The sequence below is a fragment of the Lutra lutra genome, chromosome 17, assembly GCF_902655055.1.
Source record: "Lutra lutra chromosome 17, mLutLut1.2, whole genome shotgun sequence".
NCBI lineage: Eukaryota > Metazoa > Chordata > Mammalia > Carnivora > Mustelidae > Lutra > Lutra lutra.
Window position 1 is genome coordinate 6,913,682 of NC_062294.1, and position 19,310 is coordinate 6,932,991.

The 19,310-nt window shown below is 38.9% G+C and overlaps 1 protein-coding gene and 1 long non-coding RNA gene across 2 annotated transcripts in view; one reads left to right on the top strand and one right to left on the bottom strand.

Annotated features, from left to right (window-relative positions):
- The window catches only part of LOC125088691 (uncharacterized), a 119,783-nt gene extending 103,851 nt beyond the window's left edge, over nucleotides 1–15,932 (bottom strand). Inside the window, exons 1-3 of the long non-coding RNA XR_007123755.1 lie at nucleotides 15,645–15,932; nucleotides 6,914–7,033; nucleotides 2,425–2,692 (exon numbers count right to left, since the gene is read on the bottom strand). This is a non-coding gene — a long non-coding RNA (uncharacterized LOC125088691). The remainder of the gene's footprint in view (nucleotides 1–2,424; nucleotides 2,693–6,913; nucleotides 7,034–15,644) is intronic.
- On the top strand, nucleotides 1,971–14,876 carry GCSH (glycine cleavage system protein H). Its single transcript, XM_047709990.1, has 5 exons — nucleotides 1,971–2,341; nucleotides 6,100–6,179; nucleotides 7,297–7,360; nucleotides 12,347–12,478; nucleotides 14,135–14,876. Exons 1-5 carry the CDS (start codon nucleotides 2,194–2,196, stop codon nucleotides 14,230–14,232), a joined length of 522 nt encoding a protein of 173 aa, XP_047565946.1. The 5' UTR covers nucleotides 1,971–2,193; the 3' UTR covers nucleotides 14,233–14,876.
- Nucleotides 15,933–19,310: the final 3,378 nt, after the last annotated feature.

Consider the following 19,310-nt stretch of genomic DNA (forward strand, 5'->3'; position numbering starts at 1 on the left):
TTATGAGGGAGAGGGGAGAGGGATGTGGAAGAGAGAGAGCATGAGCCAGGGGAGAGATAGAGTGAGAAGCAGACTCCTTGCTGAGCAGGGAGCCCAACTTTGGGCTCCATCCCAGGACCCCAGTATCATGACCTGAGCTGAAGGCAGATGCTTAATCAACTGAGGCTCCCAGGTGCCCCCATACAGTCTGTTTTAAATAGGAAAAGTTCTAAGATCTGGAGAATTTCTAAGTTCTTCATCTCTCTCATCTTTCCCATCTCTCTCATCTTTCTCATCTACTCTCCAGTCCTTAACTGACTGTAAATATCAAACTGGCAACTCCTTTGGTTGTATTGTTATGAGAGGGAAAAAAAAAAAGCTTTAAGACATGAGTGGGTTCCTTTTGAGGTGTATGCAATTTTCAGGTGTCTGTACCAAACATGTTATGAGATGACCTTTCAAATCTCAAGCCATGAATGTTACAAAGGTTATTGGTTATGAAAAACAATTTTTTTTTGGTTATCCTAATGCTTATTAAAAAAATTGACACATTTCCTACTGTTTTAGTGGAAGGGCATGTGATATTGTCCACAGACTGGTATGTGACCTTGTTTTTTCCACCAGATGCATTAGTCAAACAAGGAATAAATATTTTAGGGCATGGTTTGCAGTATGCTATGATGGCTTATAAGAAAACAAGAATAAAAACAGAATATTGACATTATAGAAGCTAGCCAAGATCTGGACTTTAGAAAAGACCACTGTGAGCCAGTCAGCTTCCCAAAGGGAGGCACATAGTAACAGAGTTTAAGAGCAGTTGACCTTGAATCCAACTAGAGGTCAAGTTCTGCTACTGCCATCTAATAGCAGCTTGAGCTATAAATGCTTTCCCCATTCCACTCTTGGGCAAGTCATTTAACCTTTCTGAGCCTCTAGTTCTTCACCTGTGAAACAAAAGTAATACCTATCAGAAAGGGGTTTGGAGAGGATTAAAAAGGTAATGTTTGCACAGTCCCTGGCACATAGCAAGGGAAAGGAAGATGGAGCATGACAGATGCGCTGCCAGTGCCTATTTTATGAGTGGGGTAGAAGCTCAGGGCAACAGCACGGGTCTTCTAAACAACCCCCCCTCCCCCACCAGACACACACATCACTTTAAGGTGCCCACCCTGTAATAATAAAGATGTGCAGCTTGAGGTGTTTTTCACTCTGGTGTTTCTTTGCTGATTCCTGCCCACTCCATAAAATTTGTGTTGAAGGTAAGGTCTCTCCCAGAACTTATTTTCCCCAGAACTTGATTATTTCGTCTCTTGAATGGGAACATGTCTTCTGCTTTTCTGGAAAGGCCTTGGTCATGGGGCTGGCTACTTAAGCAAGGAACTGACCATGGTGCGTTTCAACTTTTGATTGCTCCTGCATTAGCTGACTGGCTTCCACGCATCCACCAACGAGACATTTCCAACCCTTAGACAAGTCCTTGCACCTCTATGAGCTTCATGATTCTGTCCGTCCCATTTGGGGTACCTAGGCCTCTTGGGATCTGTAAAGTAATAAAGTTGGGTTCCTGGATTGTTTCCAGTATTTTTAAGTGTCAAAAAGACACTATATGTCAGAGCTCCTTTGGCCAATGCCCGACTGGTTTCTTTTGGAATGAGTTAGTTTAGACCTGGCCACCTGCTCTGGGTGACATTGATTCTCTGTAGAAGGAAGGGAGGGTATCCTTTAACAGGACTGGGGACACTCTACCTTCCTGGGAACCTCAGGGACGCGATGGTACGTGAATGCGCGCCCAGAGAAGCCATCTCTATCGGGAACCCTTCTCAATGCCCCCTAGCGTCTCTCACTTAGGCAAAGCTGGAACTGCTGACCTTGCACTTTCACTTGCCGGAAAGCGACTCCCTGGGACGAGGTCCAGCCCCGCCCTACCCCGCCCCCACCAACCAGCTACTGAGCTTAGGCCCCGCCCCTCTCCCCCCTCCCCCGCCCCTTCCGGGCTGCAATTCTTCCGCATATCCACGCCCCTCTCGCGCTTGTCCCCCTATCCAGGGCCGTGCCTGGCCTGGAATCCCCACCCCTGCCCCTACCAAGCACCATCCCCCTACCAGCCAGCTCGCTCCGGCTCGCTCCGGTCCGGGGCCGCCCCCCGCCCCGCCCCGCCCCTGCCGGCCGGGGTTCCCGCACGGCTTGCACTACGACCCCCGCGCGTCTGTGAACATGGCGCTGCGAGCCGTGCGGAGCGTGCTGGCTACGGCCTGCAGCTTGCGCGTCACGTCCGCGCCCACTGCACCCTGCCTGCTGCGGCCCTGGGGACTGAGGGCGGGTACCGTCCGGACACTGCGCACAGGCTCGGCTCTGCTCTCCGGTAAGCGCAGGCTGGCACGTGGGGAGAGCCGGGCTGCTTGGGGCGACGGAGCTGGGCGCCTCCCTCCCCAGGTCGCTGCTTACCTCGATTCCCCAGTGCTGACCACCTGGGTCTAGCGAGGTGTCCCCTGCCCTCGCTTCTCTGGGTTCCCTAGTCGCGTGGCCGACGCTGCAGCCTTTGTCCTGCGGGTTGGAGGGCCAGGAGGAGGAAACCTGGAGCACCCGCGCGGCCGCCAAGTGCGGGCTTGTTCCCGCGGGAGCTCCGGCCGCTCGCTGCTGGAGATCCGAGCAAGCATCGCTAAGCTCCTTCGCAACCTTAGGTTATCTCGCGCGCGTGTGTGTATCGTGGGCCCTAAAATTGGAGACATGGTAGGCTTTAGTTTGCTACATGGACTGTCACTGAGAACTCTGTGAAGTAAAACAAAAGCAAGAGCACTTAATAAAATTAAAGCACTGGAGCTAGATTTTTACTAGCAAAAGTGAGCATAACTTTGAATACTCGGCTGTTTCCTAAAAACAGTGAGATAAAGTCTTTTGGACCCTTACGTTATGCTAAAGTCTATACTGAGTTATGGATGTGTTGGGACAGAAATGATGCCTCACATAGACATGCAGTTGAAGTAACTGGGGGCCCTGCCCACAAATGTCTTGGTCATCTGTGCTACTTTATACTTTAGCACAATTATCGCAGCAGGAAAAGTTTTCTTACTGTGGGCACAAATGCTTGAGATGCTAACTGCACCTCCAAGAACTCGGGCTTCTTTCTTAGTGGTGCATAGGCCTGTGATGACTGTTGTCTCATTAAGTTCACTGTTTTTAGAAACCTGTTTGGAAATGGAAGACTTGATAACATTGATTTGTTACAGCCTGAAACATAAAGATGCTTTTCTCCTGTTGCTAATGTATTCCTTTATTCTGCTGGTGACACGTATCAGTAATTACCTATTTGAATACAAAGGGGAAAGCATGTCTCAGAGAAGAAATGAATTTCAAGTTTTTTTGTTTGTTTGTTTTTTGTTTTGTTTTGTTTTGTTTTGTTATTCAGTGTGACGCTACTGCTGGCATTTTGCAGTTTCCAGTGAGCTAGTTAAATATTGTCCAAAACATCAATACCCATGATCTGATTGAACACCAAGGTTTTTAAGAACAGAGAGAGACCTAAGTTCCCATTTTGATCTAATAAGCTATGTGATCTTGGACAGAGTCACTTAACTTCTGAGTCTGTTTCCCTCATCAGAAAAATGGAAATGATAATAACCTCTATCACAGAGAGTTGTTGGGAGGATGAAATGAAATAATGTAACCGCTGTACATATAGCCTGACACATAGTAAGTACTTGGTAAATGTTACTTGTTACTAAATATTATAGAATCAAGTAGGTAAAAATTGGACAATATTTGTTATCTGACTAGTGACTTTGGAATAGTTGTGGTTTTTTGGGGGGTTTTGTTTGTGTTTGTTTTTGTTTTTTTATTTTTTTATTATTATTTTTTTAAGTAAGCTCCATGCTTGCTTGCCACATTCAAGTGTGGCTTGAACTCACAACCCTGAGATCAAGAGTCACATGCTCCACTTACTGAGCCAGCCAGGTGCCCCTTGACTAATGACTCTGAAAAGAGGAAAATGCATACTTTTCATAAATTACTGAAAACGCTTCATTTTGAAGCCAAAAATGATGTTCTTAAAGACTCAGTAAGAAAGTGATTATTTACCTAATCTGTCTACTTTTTTCCTATTGGGCTTGAGGGTTAAAGGAGAATTAAATTAATCATTGTCTTTAGCCTAAACAGCTTGACTTTGTAAATAGTCTCCCGGACTTTGAAATTAGTTGGACTTAAAATGGATTTACCTTATGATGTTGCTGTCTTTCCTCTAAATTTGTGGTTGCTGAATCAAACTGTGTGAGCACCTTTACTCCGAGGATTATCTTTACAATTAGGCAAGATGCCAAGGCCAAAATTGAGACAGTAGTCTCAGAGAAGTCATATTTATTGTTGTCTGCCCCTAAACTAAAAAAAATTTTTAAAAAACTTTATTTAAAGTTTTCGTAATTTGTATGGTAATCGGCCAGCTCTAGAGTTGTAACAGAGTTGGTAGGGAGAACTGACTGTAGCCAAGTACCTATACAGATATTTTGCTCAGAATCTACTTAATTAAAACCAAAGAATTACTTCACTCTTTAAACTTCTGAGTGCTTACTGTTTGGTAAGCACTATGTTCGAACTGGGAATACAAATAAAAATGAGATAACCCATGCTTTTGGTTGCCTTGTACTTCATCTCCTTGTTGGGGAGAATGGACAAAAGGACTATATGAGTAGCTCCTTAAGTGCTGGGTGTTGTAGGGTCAGGATCTGGGGAGAGTGGTACAGAGTGCTGTGGGAGCCAGCTGGATGGCCTGGGAATCTTGGAGGGCTCCAGAAGGCATCTGGCAAGAAAGAGCTTCTAAACTTGAAGTAGTCAAGAAAAGGCAGTGTGGGGAGAGAGTTGTAGTTAGAACACAAAGTTAAACTTTATGGAAAGATCAGATTGACCTGAAGCATTTAGCTATTTGAAGTGGAATGAAGCAAAGCAAGTTCCCTTTGTGAGAGATTTTACAACTTCTTCCAGTGAAGAATATGAAATTAAAGTTTTTTAATGATTAGGGGGAAAAGAAAGCAGTAAGTTACATTCTGCTGTGGATCAGAGCTGTGTAATCAAAGCATTTTAATGCTGTTATAAGTACAGCTGTCTTTTAGGTAAGGTGTATGAGTGAACCAGAAAGGCTTATTCTAAAACAGCATTTGAATTAATGAACCATTGTCCTGTTAACTTCTGAGGCACTGTTTTTGGAAAAATATTTGGCCTCAGAAAGTAATACATATGTTTAAGAAGATAGTATATGCTTTTGAAAAAATTATTCTTTAAAGTAGGTACTACTAACATTAAATTCTAAATAGCTTTTTTCACATGTCTTGAACTTTGATCAGTTTTTTTTCCAGGAATCCTTGAATAGTTCGGCCATGTCTTTGAAGAGAAGACGCTCATAAAGCCAAGGGCTAACCTGTCCATTGAAGGTTGAGCAGAGCTTAACTTTCCAGCAGTTAATGCCTTAGCTCTGAGGTGACTGTTGAGTTCTGATCTTATAGTTTGCTTCTTTAAATAAATGATAGTAGCCACTTTCTTCAAGGGCAGGCTTAAATTCAATGAAAATGGAATTTTAGTAACTTAATCAAATTACAGTTGTTGGTCAGTTTCATTCATGTAAGATTCCACTTTATAACCAAGTTGCAATGAAACCCTCTTAGGTTAACTCTACCTAAAAGGGCACATTTTTTTTTTCTTCAGGTTAAGTAATCTATCTCATTTATGAACACTTACAAGCATTATGAGCATTTATGCCTCCTCACCCCAAGTCTACAGAGGGACAGACTACCTTCTGTAAGACAGACGAGTAATAGATGACTATACATTTGAAGTACGCTCCAAAATAGTTTGTATGAGTGATTTAGACTAATGTTGGAATAACCAAATCTCCAAAAGATACACAAGGCGTTCATTCACATCAAGCCATCTTCGCCTAAATGATGGTACTTGTAAGAAGATGCTCCGTCTTTTCATGTGATCTGGTTTTTTCTGGGCAGTGTGTTACTGAAAGGCAGTGTCAGTAAATCAAACACAAATACTGAGAAGGTCTTGCCTTTTGACAGTATTGATATGAAAAGTGCTTTTGAAGAAGTGATACCACTGATTTTCTGAAATACTGGTCTTCTGTTTTAGTGCGTAAATTCACAGACAAGCATGAATGGATAACAACAGAAAATGGTATTGGAACAGTGGGAATCAGCAATTTTGCACAGGTATTGGATTGTCTTGAAATACTTAAAACGGTCTCCTCTTGTCTAAGTTGGATTGCTCTACCTTTTTAAAAAAATTGTTTATTCTGCCCCTTGTTATTTTGGGCCCTTTAAAGAACATCAATCAAGTAAACAAGCAAAAGATAAATTAGGGCAATATACAGCGTTTTAAGAGATTATTAAAAGGTTAACACTTAGAAGTAAATATACCTTATTCAGGAAAGAAATGTGTTTCGTGTTGGGGCAGTTAAGGGAGAAAGAAGAGCAGGCAAAGGGCGTGAAGTGTTGATGGCGTTTGTGGACACTGTGATATGTGCACGACCCTGGGGATGAAGAGGAAAACCTAGACTGGCACAGATTAGACAAAGGCAAACCATTTATGTAGCCAGTATTTTTCTCTTAATTTCGCTATTCCCACTGATCCCATATTGAGAAATTATACAGAAGGAAATGAGAAGCCAGATAGCAAGTATGAGTCCATGATTTTCCATTGGGGCAGGAAGGGGAACCTGTAACTGAAAGGAGTATATAGTATTCTTCAGAAGTGTTGGAATCTCAGGTATTGAGCATCATTGACAATTGTATCTTCACTGACCTATCTGTGTACCTACTGAGGCCCAGTATACAGTACTGTGTACAATGCTGTACAAGTGTTGTCTTCCCCTCATAGATAAAACCTAAAACACACAAAACATTACATGATGGATGACCTGAGTAGTACAGGGGTTGTAACTCACCTGATGGAGAGCTCACTTCTTAACTTGGAGTCAAAGTCTTCAGGGAGTGCAAGGGCTATGATGTACAGATCAGTGGGAAGGATTTCAGCAAATACGGCAGGCGAAAAGGCCTAAGCAAAACTGTGGAGGTGGAAAAGCACAAGGTGTGTTTGTTTTCAGAGGAGCTAGTATATGGGGTGAGGGGATATGGTTTGTGACACTGCTGCTTGTGCCAGGCTAGCTGTTCTGCATTTTTTGAAGGGTTATAAGAAAAACTAAAGAATGTGGCTCCTGGGGTGTAAAATACGTACTGTTTGAATTATAGAAGGTTAGTATTTGACTTGTTTCTATTCACTGGAAGGTTTAATTTGATTTCTTAAAGATTTGTGTTTTGTTTGTTTTAGGAAGCTTTGGGAGATGTTGTTTACTGTAGTCTGCCTGAGGTCGGGACAAAACTGAACAAACAAGGTGAGTATTTTTCTCATCTTGGTATATTATACATGCCATACATTTCCTTTATCTTGAATAATAACTTGTTTGCACCTAGGACTAGTTAGAGTGCTTTTTATCCAAGTAACAGAAAACTCACCTAAAAGATTACAGTTGGGGTTTATCTCCTTCAAGAAGTCTGGAGGTAGGTGGAAACGGGGGATTAGCTCAGAGGCACAGTGGAGGGTCATCAAGGACAGGACCTCTTTTTCATGCTTTTTCTGTGTCATTGTGTCAGAGGTCACAAAATGGCAGCAAAATCCTCAAGAATGACTTTGTTGTATGGCCATATCCAAAAGTAGGATGAGAAGGTAAAATCTGTTTTTCTTTGGAGCCAGTAAAGAATCTTTTTCTAAATATCTTGGACAATATTGGCCATGTTTTTTCTGCTTAAACTTTCCCCAGTCATTTATCTCGTTTGAACTTTTTCTGATTTCTGGTTCTCATATAATATTAGGTCATATCTTCCTTCTTGAAGGTCTTCTTAGGAACCTTTTCCAGTGTCATAATAAGACCCTTTTTGTGATTAATAATCTTTATCTGTTCATTTTTCTGTGTTCTGGGCATCAGAGAACAGTTGTTCCTTTCTCATAATGTTTTGTACCCACTCTGCTTCTCTCAAGCAAGAGATCCTGTTTTGAACATCTCTTTACAGCAAGTGAGCAGCCTGAACCTGCTTTCTGTGGTTAAAAAACTTATATTAATGTAAATATCCCTAAGAAGTACTTTAGACTTTTCTGACAAAGGCTTTTATAAAATTGATGTAAAATTTACATACAATGAATCCATGAAGTGTATAATCCAATGCAATTAGACAAACACTGTAAACCTTGTCAATTAAAACCCTTCTCGAGACAACCTGTTCTCTGATTTCTGTCACTGTAGGTTAGTTTTGTGTATTATTTTTCTTCATTAAAGGCACCACACAGTTTTTATATTATGTCTGGCTTTTTTGGTCCAATATTACGACATTGAGGTTTATGTTGAGTGATCAGTAGTTTGTTTATTTATTGCTGAATATTGTACCATTATGTAACCTTTTAATCTTTTCTCCTGTTGATGGATTTCTGTGTTATTTTTAGTTTTTAGCTATTAGAAATAAAGCTGCTATAAACTTTTTTGTAGAAGTGTTTTTTGTAGATGTCTTCATTTCTCTTGGGTGGGTGTTTATGTATATATGTATGTGTGTGGAATTTCTGGCTTGTAGTGTAGTAGTTGTATGTTTAACTTCATAAGAAACTGCCAGTTTCCCAAAGTGGCTGTACTATTTTACATTTCACCAGCAATACGAGAGTTCTAGGCACTGCATATCCCACTGTGAAATGACAAATTATTCTTGAGCACCCATCCATGTGCTTTGCTACTCATCTTTTTTTGTTTATAATCTCTAGTCAAGCCTTTACCAAATTTATTTGGGTTGTCTTCTTACCATTGATTTTTAAGCATTCTGTATTTTTTCATAGTTTTTGATTTTGCCTTATCATTTTCATAACTTTTTTTGATAAGCTTTAATTTTTAACAAGTCCAAGTTATTAGTGTTTTTATTTATGTATAGAACATTGCATCTTTTCTAAGAAATCTTTGTCTCCATGGTTCCCATCCGATAAACCCTAGAGCTATGGGATGTTTAAAATTTTCAACCTCTTTTGGACACCACACACTGATAGCTCAGTAGAGTTAGTTCCAATATTAGATATATGTTATCTTGAGTAATGTGTCTTTGAAGCAAATACTGCATGAAAGTAAACAAGGATCATAAGACAGTGGTTGGTGTTCAGTCTGATTCCCTGATGGAGAAGTTGTATAGTATGCAGCAGACACACTTATCAGTAAATCGGTGTAGATTAAAACGAAAAATATGTTACTAAGATACTTAGGGCAGTATGAACTGAGAAAGTTTGACCAGCTGTGGCATATACCAAGTTTGCAAAGGTACTCTCCGTGTTTTCTTCTTGAAACTTGTCATAGTTTTTGCTTTCATTTTGGGCCTTATTAAATTCAATGATTCTTAACATTTTCTAGATTCCTGGATCTTCTGTGTCAACAGTACTGTAATCCATAAATGAAGAGCTTTAGGGGCACCTGGGTGGCTCACTGGGTTAAAGCCTCTGCCTTCCGCACTGGTCATGATCCCAGGGTCCTGGGATCAAGCCCCGCATGGGGCTCCCTGCTCAGCGGAGAGGGGAGCCTGTTTCCTCCTATCTGCCTGCCTCTCTGCCTACTTGTGATCTCTGTCTGTCAAATAAATAAATAAAATCTTTTTTTAAAAGTAAATAAATTTAAAAAAATAGAGCTTTATTTCTTTTCAGTCTTTATGCATTTTCTTTTTCTAGCCATATTGCACAGCCTTGAGCTCAGTATGATGTTGTATAGAAGCAGTGAGGTAGACATGATTGCCTTGGCCTTGTTCCTGATCTTGAGAATTCATTAAGATTTCATCATTTAGGCATGATAATTCAACTGGATGCTCATTATCAGAGGAGGAGGTTCCTTTCCATCTAGTTTGCTGACTGTTTTTAATCATTTATGGATGATAAATTGTTGAATTTTGTCACATTTGTTTTATCCATCTTACTAATATGCTCATAAGGGTTTTCTCCTTTATTCTGTTAATATGATGAATAAGGTTATTTTAAAATGTTTAATCAGACTTGCCTTCCTGGTACTTTTGATGCAAAAATTATCTTTAAAAATATACTGCAGAATTTGATTTGCTAATTAATAATTTTTATATTAATATTCATGAGAGATACTGGTCTTTTATAATGGCTTTGTCAAATTTTGGAATTAGTTATATTGACTTTTTTTTAAAGATTTTTTATTTATTTGTTAGAGTGAGAGAGAGAAAGAGAGAGAGCATGCTTGCATAAGCAGGGGGGAGCATCAGGCTTTCTGAGAGAATGTGCAAGATTGGTATTATTTCTTCTTTAAATGTTTCATAGAATTAACAGTTAAATCTTGAGTCAGATGATTTCTTTCTGGGAAGGTTTTTGATACAAATAAGGCTATTCATATTTTTTCTTTTCGGCTATTCATATTTTCTATACTATCTTTGGTTTTGTTACATTTTGGGGGGGAATTTTTCCATGGTATGTTGTCAGATTCAATAGTAAAGATGTGGTAATTTGTGTGTTTTCTCTCTCTTTTTAAAAATCAGTCTTGTTAGCTATTTATCAATCATACTAATCTTAAAGAAGCAAATTTTTACTGGTAATTTTTTTATAGTCCATTTATTTTGCGCCCATATCTTTGTTTTCTTCCTTCAACTTAGACTGAAAGTGCTCTAATTTTTCTTTAGGTAGAAAATTTAGTAAGTATTTTTTACCCATACTGTAAAATGCTGTCTCCCTTGTGGTGGGTAGCAACTAAAATCTAAGTTTAATTCTTTTAGCCTTAGGTGGGACACCAGGTGTACATGCATGGCTCAGATATCATTCAGAGAGACCTGGATAGAGTTTATGCACAAGATTTGTGGCTGTCCCTTATTTAGTCTCCTTCGAATTTCCCACCTCCCTTTCCAGTAGTTACAGTGGCCTCAGCTTGTCTTCGGGTTCCTTATGCCAACTAAGACAGATTTCTCTCAGAATTTTGGCTGCCCCAAATGACAGATTGGTGCCTGTCTTCAGGCCAAAGGCCATTTTTTTTTTTTTTTTAAGTCACTATTGTGCCTTTCAAGTATTATCTCTTTCCCATGAACTGACTGCTTTTGTTCATTTTCTAGTGTCTTTAGAACCCAGGTCACTGATTCTAAGATGTTCTTTGTAAATGAGGCCTAAAGAAAAATTTCCTTCCAAGCACTATTTTAGCTATAACCCACAAATTTGGGTATATGGTATTCTCAGTATCATTCATTCAGTTCAGATCACTCAGTGTTGTCCTACAGGTGACTAAGTCTCTTAATTTTTCAGTCTTTCATTTCAATCAAAAGGCCGAAATATGGTTGATTTCAGGTGCTCTTTGTTGACATTCACTGACCCTTCTGTTGTTCCTGCCTTCCAGTGAATTTCATTTTAGTAAGTATTACACTTTCCAGTTCTAGGATGTCCACTTTTAAAATTTCTATTTCTTTGCAGGTATTCCCCCATGTGTTGATCTTTTTAAAGTTATTTTAGGTTCTCTGTTTACTCCATTATGTGGGTCTGTGGTCATTTTGGGAGCTGTTGACTACTTTTTCTCAACCATGGCTCCCTTCTTCATAGGATTTCAGCCCTCAGTTTCCAGCTACCTTGGCTGGGTCATGTTCCATCCTCTGACCTCTCAAGCAAACGAGACTGGTTTTCTCTGTGTTCTGGTTACACTGTATGCTTTGAATGGGGCAATGTTGTCAGTATAAATTATATAAATGAAGATGGCACCCATTTGGGGCTCCTTTTAAGAATTGACTCCTCCTTTGGTCACTCTTCAGAGTCTTCATACTTGTTTTTTGTTTTATTCAGAGTTTATAATTATTATCTGCAAGAAGGGTGGTCTGATGAGGTACTTCACCAGTACTAGAATCTCCTAAAATTTTCATTTACTTTTTCAGAGCTGTGGTAAATTGAAAGAAAATTGAGTTTTACTGAGTTTCAGTACATCTGGTATTCAGATACATCACCATTTGTTGTTGACTCTGTCTAAAACAGGTCCACTTTATTGAGGATATTTATACTCTAATCACAGGTGATATGAGCATGACGAAGTCTGTGATTTTTTAAAATATTTGGAATGTTTTGGGGCACTTGGGTGGCTCAGGTCATTATCCCAGGTCCTGGGATCAAGCCCTGTGTCAGGCTCCCTGCTCAGTGGGGATTCTGCTTCTGCAACCTGCTTGTGCTCTCTCTTGCTATCCCTCTCTCTCACAAATAAATAAAATCTTTAAAGATATTTAGAATGTTCTATCATGCCTATATTAAGGGTGACCAGTTCTCCGTATTTTGTGTTTTCAGGTCATTGACTTTTGATATTTTTTTAATTTTCTCAATTTAGAGGAGTTTGGTGCTTTGGAAAGTGTGAAAGCTGCTAGTGAACTCTATTCTCCTCTGTCAGGAGAAGTAACTGAAATTAATGAAGCTCTTGCAGAAAATCCAGGACTTATCAACAAATCTTGTTATGAAGATGGTAAGTTGTTGCTAGAACTTTTTTCATAGGATTTCACTGCTGCAGTTAACATTTAGAGTTTAAAGCGAGCTTTAGCAGATAGTAACTCCATCTTTTTCACTTTTTAATACTAAAGGATGTTTTGCTTTAAAAAAGGGGAACACAAGCTGAATATGTAAGGTTAGGTTTAGTCTCTGTCAAATAAAGCATTGCCTTATTTTATAGAGTTCTTAGTGTTTCAGGTGTAGACTTTTTAATGAACACTTGCAAAGTATTTACATCTTCACACATAAAGGTGTCCAATCATATTGTGTGGTGTAGGTGGTAATAGAATAAAACTTCACCATTTTGTACATGAATTGCCAAATTAAGATTAGCTTGTAGTTCTCTGTTGCCTGCCACCTAGCCCTTCTAACTCTAGTGGTGCTTTTTGCTGCCAGCTCTTCTTTATCTCAGCAGTTAGAGTGTCTGTGTTCCTTCTGTTAAAGAAAGATATCCCTGGTCTTGTGTATTTGGATCCCTCAGTGTTGCTGATAGTTATGACAACTTGAGGTTTTGTTTTTTGTTTGTTTTTAATTTTTAAAAAGTTAATTCTAGTATTGTTAACATATAGTGTTTATATTAGTTTCAGATACACAATACAGTGATTCAGCAATTCTACACTTTACTCATAGCTTATCATGATAAATATACTCTTTAATCCCGATGCCACATTTCACCCATCCCTCCACCCACCTTACCCTGATAATCATCTGTTTGTTCTCTAAACTGAAGAGTCTCTTATTTTTTTTCCTTTGTTTGTTTTGTTTCATAAATTCCACATATCATGGGTGCCTGAGTGGCTTAGTCCGTTAAGCATCCAACTCTTGACCTCACCTCAGGTCTTGATCGGGGTCATGAGTTCAAGCCCCATGTTGGGCTCCACGCTAGTTGTGGAGCTTACTTTAAAAATTTCACATATGATTAAAATCCTATAATATTTGTCTTTCTCTGACTTATTTTGCTTAACATTATACTCTTTAGCTCCATCCATGTTGTTGAAAATGGCAAGATTTCGTATTTTTCTTTATGGCTGAGTAATAATCCATTCTGTACACATCAACACACATATACATACACCACATCTTCATCCATTCATCTGTCGATGGACACTTGGGCTGCTTCCATAATGTGGCTAATTGTAAATAATGGTGCAGTAAACATAAGGGTGCATATGGCATTTTGTATTAGCTTTTGTATTCTTTGGATAAATACTCAGTAGTGCAATTACTGGATCATAGAGTAGCTCTACTTTTAGCTTTTTGAGGCCCCTCCAATACTGTCTTCCAGTGGCTGCATCAGTTTGCATTCCCACCAACAATGCATAAAGGTTCCTTTTTCTCTACATTCTAGTCAACACTTGTTTTTTGTTTTATTTTAGCCATTCTGACAGGTGTGAGGTTAAGAGTTCTTAAACTTTTAGAGTAGAATCTATGTACTTTCATTCTTTTCAATTGTGATATGCAAGGATATTAACTGAATTCTTAAGGCTAAAATACAAAGCTCCTTAAACAAGTAATGAGTGATTTACATAAAGAATACTAGATCAATTATGAGGCTCAAAAATTTCACATTTTGAATGAACTTTTACTCTTTAAAAAGGTAATTTGGAATATGATACGTTTTTTTCGGTTGCAGGTTGGCTGATCAAGATAGCACTCAGTAATCCTTCAGAACTGGATGAATTAATGAGTGAAGAAGCATATGAGAAATACATAAAATCTATTGAGGAGTAAAAATGGAACCCCTAAATAAACTAGTATGAAACAACTTAATCTAGCATAGTTGTCTTAAATTAGTGGTACACAGAGGATTTTAAAATAGCAACTATTAGCAATAACAGTAGAAAAAGAAACTACTTGCAACAATGCTAATGGAAGAAAATACCCAACTTTATAATGACTGCAGAAAAACAGTATGCCTCTGTTTTGCAACACCATATGATTTTTATGCTCCAGTTATGATACGCAGAATCCTGAAATTATCTGTGGTTAAAAACTAGTTATAAAAACCATGTAATTGAAGGATGACATTGTTACCTTAAGCCATAGGGAATATTGTTTAACTTCCTTACAATCTATCCGTGGATGGGGGGTCAAAATACTTAAATAATCTTTCCATTGGAAATAACTGGCAGTAGAGAAAGGTTAGTTGTTCAGTGCCAGATAAAAACAATACTACCTTAATTTTGCAATATACTGCACTTGCTGGTGCTATTTTTATACAGTGAAGCAACAGCTTTGCAAGAAGATAAGTCGTTTAATAATAAAACATTCAACTTCTTCATTACTCATGTTTTTTTGTTTTGCACTTAATATTTCATTTAGTGACTCTGCTAGTATTTGTGAAAATGCTCATTTTAACAAATGCAGATTTTAACTTACAGAAAGTTACTTTTTTTTAAAGGAAATTTAAGCCATAACAATGAAAGTTTCTAAGAAAATGTTTCCTTTTAGTCACAAGTCTGATTTTTCTTAAAGACCTAATTGCCTGATAGCATTAAGTACCATTTTTGGTCGTCTTTAATATAATCAAAAAAGACACTGACTTTGGTGGTTTTTGTTTTATTTTGTATTTTTTTTTTTTTTTAGAGATTTTATTTATTTATTTGACAGAGAAAGATCACAAGTAGACAGAAAGGCAGGCAGAGAGAGAGAGAGAGAGAGAGAGAAGCAGGCTCCCTGCTGAGCAGAGAGCCCGATGCGGGACTCGATCCCAGGACCCTGAGATCATGACCTGAGCCGAAGGCAGCGGCTTAACCCACTGAGCCACCCAGGCGCCCAATTTTGTATTTTTTTTTTTTTAATACTGCTAAGTTAGAAGACAGAAGAGGAAAACAAGGAAAGGGAAAAGTTTGCTAAGCACAATACATGGCATCCTTAAGAAAATAAACCATATTTAGGTTTCTGTATTAAGTAATGGAAACAGAAATGGACATAGTGGAACTTGTAAGCTCACACATGGACTTAGTGAATATTCTTCGCAGCTTAAGCAAATTCACAGTGCCTAGTGGTGTTTTTAAGTAGCTAAGTAGCGTATTTTCTAAGCCAAGTATGCTCCACTGATATTTTGAAGGGGATATTATATACACACACATAACTATAAATACATATAAATACACTCATATACATAGTAAAAGCAGACATACCTCTTATCGTTTTTCCCAGTTAGTGCAAGAAGAGGGATGTGTTCAGATACTACCACCTTCTGATCGTGAATAAACTGCAAATGTGAAAACCTAGAGGAAATAGGTAGGTAAATAAATTTTTCCTGGTCCTTAGGAGAAAGAAGCCATCTTTTAATGGCCATGTCACTGCTGAGCTATATCTTTATACCCTTATCAAGAAAGTATCCAAAACATTTTGGATGACTGTTTCCTTATTTGTATAATTATTCATCAACTTTTAATTACTAAAATTAATTTACTCTGCTTTGGAAATAAAAAAGAATGAGTAACGATTATATAGATTTACTCTTTTGTTTTGAAGTTACTCTCACACATTACCTTCTTTGATGGTTACAGCAATATTCAGAGCTAGGTAGGACAGATCCATAACTACCATCATTTCATAGAAAAGAAAGGTAGTGGAGAGGATAAGACACTTAAATAGCTAGACACTTAAAAATCCATGGTTAGGATTTTCACATTTCCTGTTCCATTCTTTATCAGTTCCTTCGCTAATGTTACTATAAAAATACTGAAGTTGGAATAGGGGTGGTAGGGAGGGAGGATCAATGCAAGCAAAAGTGGCAATTCCAGCCTGAAAGGACATCAGTGATTATCATCTGAGAGAGATGGGCAGTTTTTTATTCTCTCATCCTTTCCCAAAGACACACATTTGCTTTGTTAGGATCCCTCTGAGCTTTTTCAAAGAGCCAGTTGGTATGGCAAGTTGGTCTTTTGCTATTTAGAATACAGAACCATTTCAACCCTCATTTCTACTATAGTGCTGTCAAAAATAACAGGCATTGAACGGCCTTCCAAATGGTAAATCAGCAGAGAATTTAACTTTTCTGACCTCATATTCCTTTTGAATGGTTTTGGTCTTAACAGTTTAATAAAGGTTTTAGATAACGTTTGCTAATAATTAAAATTCAAGAAATGGAACAGGTTACCCTAGAGGTATTGCAAATTTTTATCACCTTAAAAATTTTTATCACCTCCCAGAGTTTAAAGAAGTAAATGACATTAAGTTTTAAGAAAGAAACTACTTGGGGCACCTGGGTGGCTCAGTTGGTTGAGCCTCTGATTCTTGGTTTCAGCTGGGGTCATGATTTCAGGGTTCTGGCATCAGCCTGCATGGGGCTCTGCCCTCATCAGAGAGTCTGCTTGAGATTCTCACTCTGCCCCTCCCCCTGCTTCTGTGTTCTCTCTAAATAAATATATTTTTTTAAGATTTAATTTATTTGAGGGGCACCTGGGTGGCTTAGTGGGTTAAGCCTCTGCCTTCGGCTCAGGTCATGATCTCAGTCCTGGGATCGAGCCCCACATCAGGCTCTTTGCTCAGCGGGGAGCCTGCTTCCCCCCTCTCTCTGCCTGCCTCTCTGCCTACTTGTGATCTCTGTCAAATAAATAAATAAATCTTTAAAAAAGAAAAAGATTTTATTTATTTGAGAGAGCGAGAGAGAGCATGAGTGAGGCAGAGGGAGAAGGAGCAGCAGACTCCCTGCAGAGCAGGAACCAGGCACCCCTAAATAAATATTTTTTTTAAATTATGCTAACTGTAACTGTCCTCATTACTGCTTAACAGTCATGGCATTCAGGATCCCAGGGTGGCTCAGTTGCTTAAACATCTGCCTTTGGCTCAGGTTATGATCCTAGGGTCCTGGGATGGAGCCCCACACTGGGCTCTTTGCTCTGCAGGGAGCCTGCTTCTCCAACCTGCTTCCCCATTGGTGCTCGCTCGCTCACTCTCGGACAAATAAAACTAAAAGCAAAAACAAAATAATCATTCTGTTCTTTCAGACCCAATCACACATGCTTTCCTCAGAAATGACCCTCACTTTACAAGGTGATTAAATTCTCTTCCCTGCAAATGGTTTTATTACTCACTACCTATCGCCATCAGTATTTTCCCTTTCTAGGCCAGATTTAGGTTCACAGCAAAATTAAATAGAAAATACAGTTTTCATATATCTCTTGCCTCCATCTTTCTGCTTTTGAAACATTCCTGGGCCAACTCTAGGATTTTATTCTACTAGGGCTTCTCATATCTTGATTCAGTCTATAATGGCTTTTTGTAATAATAACTTGAACAGTTGTCCCTGAATGTTTCTGCTCAGTCATGCTATCAGGTTTTTACCTGCTGAACTTCCAACAGTGATTACCACTAGCCCATTTTAAAGGCCCATTTAGGGGTGCGTGGGTGGCTCAGTGGGTTAAAGCCTCTGCCTTTGGCTCAGGTCATGAACCCAGGGTCCTGGGATCAACCCCCGCATCGGTCTCCCTGCTCAGTGGACAGCCTGCTTCCCTTCTCTCTGCCTGCTTCTCTGCCCTACTTGTGCTCTCTCTCTGTCAATGGATAATAAAATCTTTCAAAAAAAAAAAAAAAGCCCATTTAAAAGCAAGGTGTGCAGACAGTTATTGTTAAGGAAATCAGTTACCATCTTCCAACTTTCCCATGTGCTTAATGAAAACGTGGTTACCGTCAAGTTTAAGAATCATTTAGTAAAACAGTTCGTTAAAATTTTTGGTATACTTCCCAGAAACAGAAAGTAGCTTTAGTGAGTTGGTAACAAAGCTGCCTGCTAGTCAGGTGATTTCAAATTTTATTTTCAGAAGAACTGAAGGAGGACCTAGCTGAACTGTCAGTCAAAAAATTTTTAACAGATTTCTGTGTGGAAAGGAGTTTTTAAAAACTTGAGAGACTGCTATAACAAAACCTCTTTCGTATGCGTCTTCATATGAACAAGTTATCAGATTATACATGTTTAAAAAATAAAATTGGGGCTGAATCTGTCTCATTCTAGCAACATGTGATACGTATCCACAGATAAAAGAATTGTGGAGGGGAGAACAGTGCCACCCATTTCACTGTGGTAACTTCCAGCAACATTAATAACTATCAACACATGTAATACATTCCTACTGTTTGTCAACTTAGTAGGAATAAGGACATTTCTCCATCTGGAAAAACAAGGCACTGTTTTATATTTTAGCCTTGGGGTCTTGAAGTTTTACTTTCAAGTTAGTTTTCTTTTGCACATCAAATTGACACGACTACTCAGTAAGTCTTGACCATTTGATCATAAATACGTTAGAATAAATTTCTGTGTAGAAAGTAGAATCTGAATGCAATTACGAATTTAAGAAGAAAGAAGAATTTGTTTTAATTAGTTCATATTTTTAAATAGATGTTGATGAGTATCACACTGCCCTTAGATTTCAGTACTTTTCAAAGAGGGTTGTAACATTTTATTTTTAAGATTTTACTTATTGGAGAGAGAGAGCACGAGCAGAGCAGCGGAAGGGGCAGAGGTAGAGAATATCCAAGCAGACTCCCTGCTAAGCACAGAGCCCAGCGCGGAGCTCCCTCTCACAACCCATGAGATCAGGACCAAACCCAGACTGGGACGCTTAACTGCCTAAGCCACCCAAGCCCCCTGGGATGTGACACTTCTAAATGCCAACATCTATGATATTTTGCTACCATTTAAATTTATGAACGTTTTATGTTCTAAAAATGTGCAGTGAAGTAATGCAGTTTTGTACAATTGTTCTTAGAAGTATGCAGGGCATACCATTTCTTCCAGGTTGTGAGATACAAGAATCAAATGTGCATTTTTTAGGTAAGGAAATGACACCTAAAAAAGT

Excerpts from the sequence above, each read along its gene's own strand:
- GCSH (XM_047709990.1), top strand. The coding sequence starts at position 2,194 with ATGGCGCTGCGAGCCGTGCGGAGCGTGCTGGCTACGGCCTGCAGCTTG. Across the intron at positions 2,342-6,099 it reads AGGCTCGGCTCTGCTCTCCG|TGCGTAAATTCACAGACAAG; the intron begins GTAAGCGCAGGC and ends CTTCTGTTTTAG. Across the intron at positions 7,361-12,346 it reads GACAAAACTGAACAAACAAG|AGGAGTTTGGTGCTTTGGAA; the intron begins GTGAGTATTTTT and ends TTCTCAATTTAG.